General features: G+C 49.9%; 1 protein-coding gene across 1 annotated transcript in view; it reads left to right on the plus strand.

Moving 5' to 3' along the window:
• esrrgb (estrogen-related receptor gamma b) overlaps positions 1 to 1,826 on the plus strand; it is a gene marked incomplete at both ends in the record, with an annotated part of 46,369 nt that extends 44,543 nt beyond the window's left edge. The window contains 2 exon segments of the mRNA XM_079754064.1: positions 1,581 to 1,609; positions 1,611 to 1,826. Coding sequence (XP_079610190.1) covers positions 1,581 to 1,609; positions 1,611 to 1,826 — 245 coding nt within the window.
• Between the last annotated feature and the right edge of the window lie 1,040 nt (positions 1,827 to 2,866).

A 2,866-nucleotide genomic window follows, 5' to 3' on the forward strand; every position in this document is an offset into this window, starting at 1 on the left:
GTTTCGGTTGAGGTTTTTTCGTGAAAGAGCCCCTATGCGTTTTTTCTCGGAGTCAAACGTGTGGTGATTAAAAAAGATCACCCGTTTTTTATCCTTTTCGGATAAACTGTGTGTTTCTGCGATGGCTTTGCGTTGAGGTGAAACCTTCAGCTGTCACCGTCCATCTGTTTATCTGCAACAAAACCGCTGTCAAAAACAGAAACCGAACTCAACCGAATTGTTATTTACCTGTCCGGGAGTCGCAGTGCTCTCCGTCCTTCAGGGAGGGCAAACAGATCCCCTTCCCCCCTTTTTTTGTCCCCTTCTCCCCCCAAAAAACCTGTAGACTTACACATAGAGAGCAGGTTTTTTAATAAGTCTCAACTGGTTTTATTTCAGAGCCTATACATAAGGGGGCCAACTGCTCTTTCTTATGGAAATGAAGGCCAGCTGCCACCGCGCTCAGCCTAACCATATCCTGGTAATGCAGCCATCTGAATTCATTAGCAGGAGGGTAGCGTGGTCGGGGACTCTGAAAGAAATGAATCTTCCCCACAATATATTTATACAGCAGCCCCTCCGCTGTGTCTCTCCTCCTCTCTCCCCCCTCCTCCTTCCTCTCCCCGGAGACTCGGCCATGCATAGGAATTTATTTAAGGACAGTCATTAACCACTCGCACGAGTGAGGGGGTAAATAAAACCCTCTCTCCAAAATTGGATGGAGGAGGCTGGGTGGAGGCTGGCTGGAGGGGTTCCGGCTAGTTCGGTATCAGAGGACGGGCGCTATCGGAGGGGAGTCGGTTTGTAGCTACAACATGTGGGCCCGGTGATGTGTTTTGTTAATAAAGGATGGCTGGATGGATGGGGTAGGATGTTTGACAGAAAGGTACTGGGTTCGATTGGGAATGTCAGCCGCTTTGTGCGAGATACAACTCGTTGCACCTGGAAAACACATTGGGTGTATCTTAATTCACAGTAAGTTGCTTTTGGACAAAGTGCTATTTGAGTGTCTCGATGCCATGAAATATTAAAAAAGGTGTACAATTCATAATCCTGACATGGGGTGCCCATATTATTGGTACTGTTTATGATTTACTTTGTTGTTTTTTATTTGGAATTATTGTTTCATTTCTAAACACATTTGACAGATAATGCAATCGTCTGATTTCGTGTTACCTTGTTGACAGTCTTCAGTGTGTATAACCTTAGCAATCTCCTGGCAATAAGATGGGACATTTTCCACAATCGTTCCAGATAACTTAAAGTCAGTGTGCCTTGAAGTTCTGGTTGGGCTCGTGGGGGGGGGGGATCCCTCATGGATCCCTCATTGGGTCCCTCATGGAGCCCTTATAAGGGCCCCCTCATGGGGTCCCTCATGGAGCCCTTATAAGGGCCCCTCATGGGGTCCCTCATGGAGCCCTTATAAGGGCCCCTCATGGGGTCCCTCATGGAGCCCTTATAAGGGCCCCTCACCGGGTCCCTCGCATCACTCCGTCCTTGCAAAAAGGCCAGGAACCACACGTTTAAAGGACTCGAATCCCAAACCCCCTCGTTAACCTCTCCCTCCCTTCCCCCCCCCCCTCTCCCCTGCCCCCCTGCAGACTCCATGCACATAGAGGACATCGAGGCGGGTGCAGAGGCTCCAGGACTCCCTCCACGAGGCCCTGCAGGACTACGAGGGCTCCCAGCACGCAGAGGACCCTCGGCGGGCCGGCAAGCTGCTCATGACCCTGCCTCTGCTGCGGCAGACGGCCTCCAAGGCCGTGCAGCACTTCTACAGCATCAAGATGCAGGGCAAGGTGCCCATGCACAAACTCTTCCTGGAGATGCTGGAGGCCAAGGCCTGACCGGCCGCTCGGTAATGGGGGGGGGGGGGGGGCGATGTGGTCGACGCTGACGACCGCCACGACCACCATGACAACGACGTGAAGGCGTACGTGCGTGTGTGTGTGTGTGTGTGTGTGTGTGTGTGTGTGTGTGTGTGTGTGTGTGTGTTGGGGGGGGGGGGGAAGGGGGCGCGCATCACCCAGACGAAGGAGGTAAACAAACGAGGCCCGCTTAAAAAAGAACAAAAATGGTGGAAATAGAACATAAATGGACAAAGGACGAGACTTGGACTACCGTCACTGGTAAACGAACACAGGGAAGGAAGGACACACCACGGGTGGATTTTGGCGGGAATGGTGAATATTGATCCGACTGATTTCGGGTTATACAATAATGTATATAATGACGCCGTGTACAGAAAAATAAGCTATCACGGTCTTGTTATAACCAGAGGCCCAGCGCTCTATATCACCCAACGCTTCTGTCAACCCTGCATTTCTTCACTGACGTTCACCTCGGTGGGGTTTGGAGGAAGAAATTGTGAATGAAATGTCATCCTGTACTACCGTGTGGCTCCGCAGCCATGTATGTATTTTCCTTTTTTCTTCCACATTTTCTAACCAGTTACTCAAAGCAATACGTCCCCACTTGTTCTCCATATAATACGTGTACTGTATACTGTGTGACATTGCACTGGGAGGTGGAGGAATTGTTCGGAAAAGGTTCCACTATTTAACTCAAAAGGAAAAACATGGCCGCCAAAAGTGTGTGAGTGTGTGTGAGTGCGTGTGCGTGTGTGCGATTGGCAGAAATCCCGTAACTTATTTAACTTACGTACCGGTGTCATCAACTCACCCGTTTTAGAGGATTTGGGAGCTCTTAGTTTGGACGGCGTTGGTCAGTTTGCTGGTGGGTGGCCATTGCTTACTCAGTGTTTAGACTGGGGAAACTGGTCTTTAGTCCTCGGCAATAATGGACATTGTATTAGAAGTTCTGTTTTGGTGTTGTATGTTAGTGATTATCTCATATGGAAACTAAGATGCAAGACCCCCTCTCCCCA

The sequence above is a fragment of the Pollachius pollachius genome (assembly GCF_949987615.1).
Source record: "Pollachius pollachius genome assembly, chromosome: 16".
NCBI lineage: Eukaryota > Metazoa > Chordata > Actinopteri > Gadiformes > Gadidae > Pollachius > Pollachius pollachius.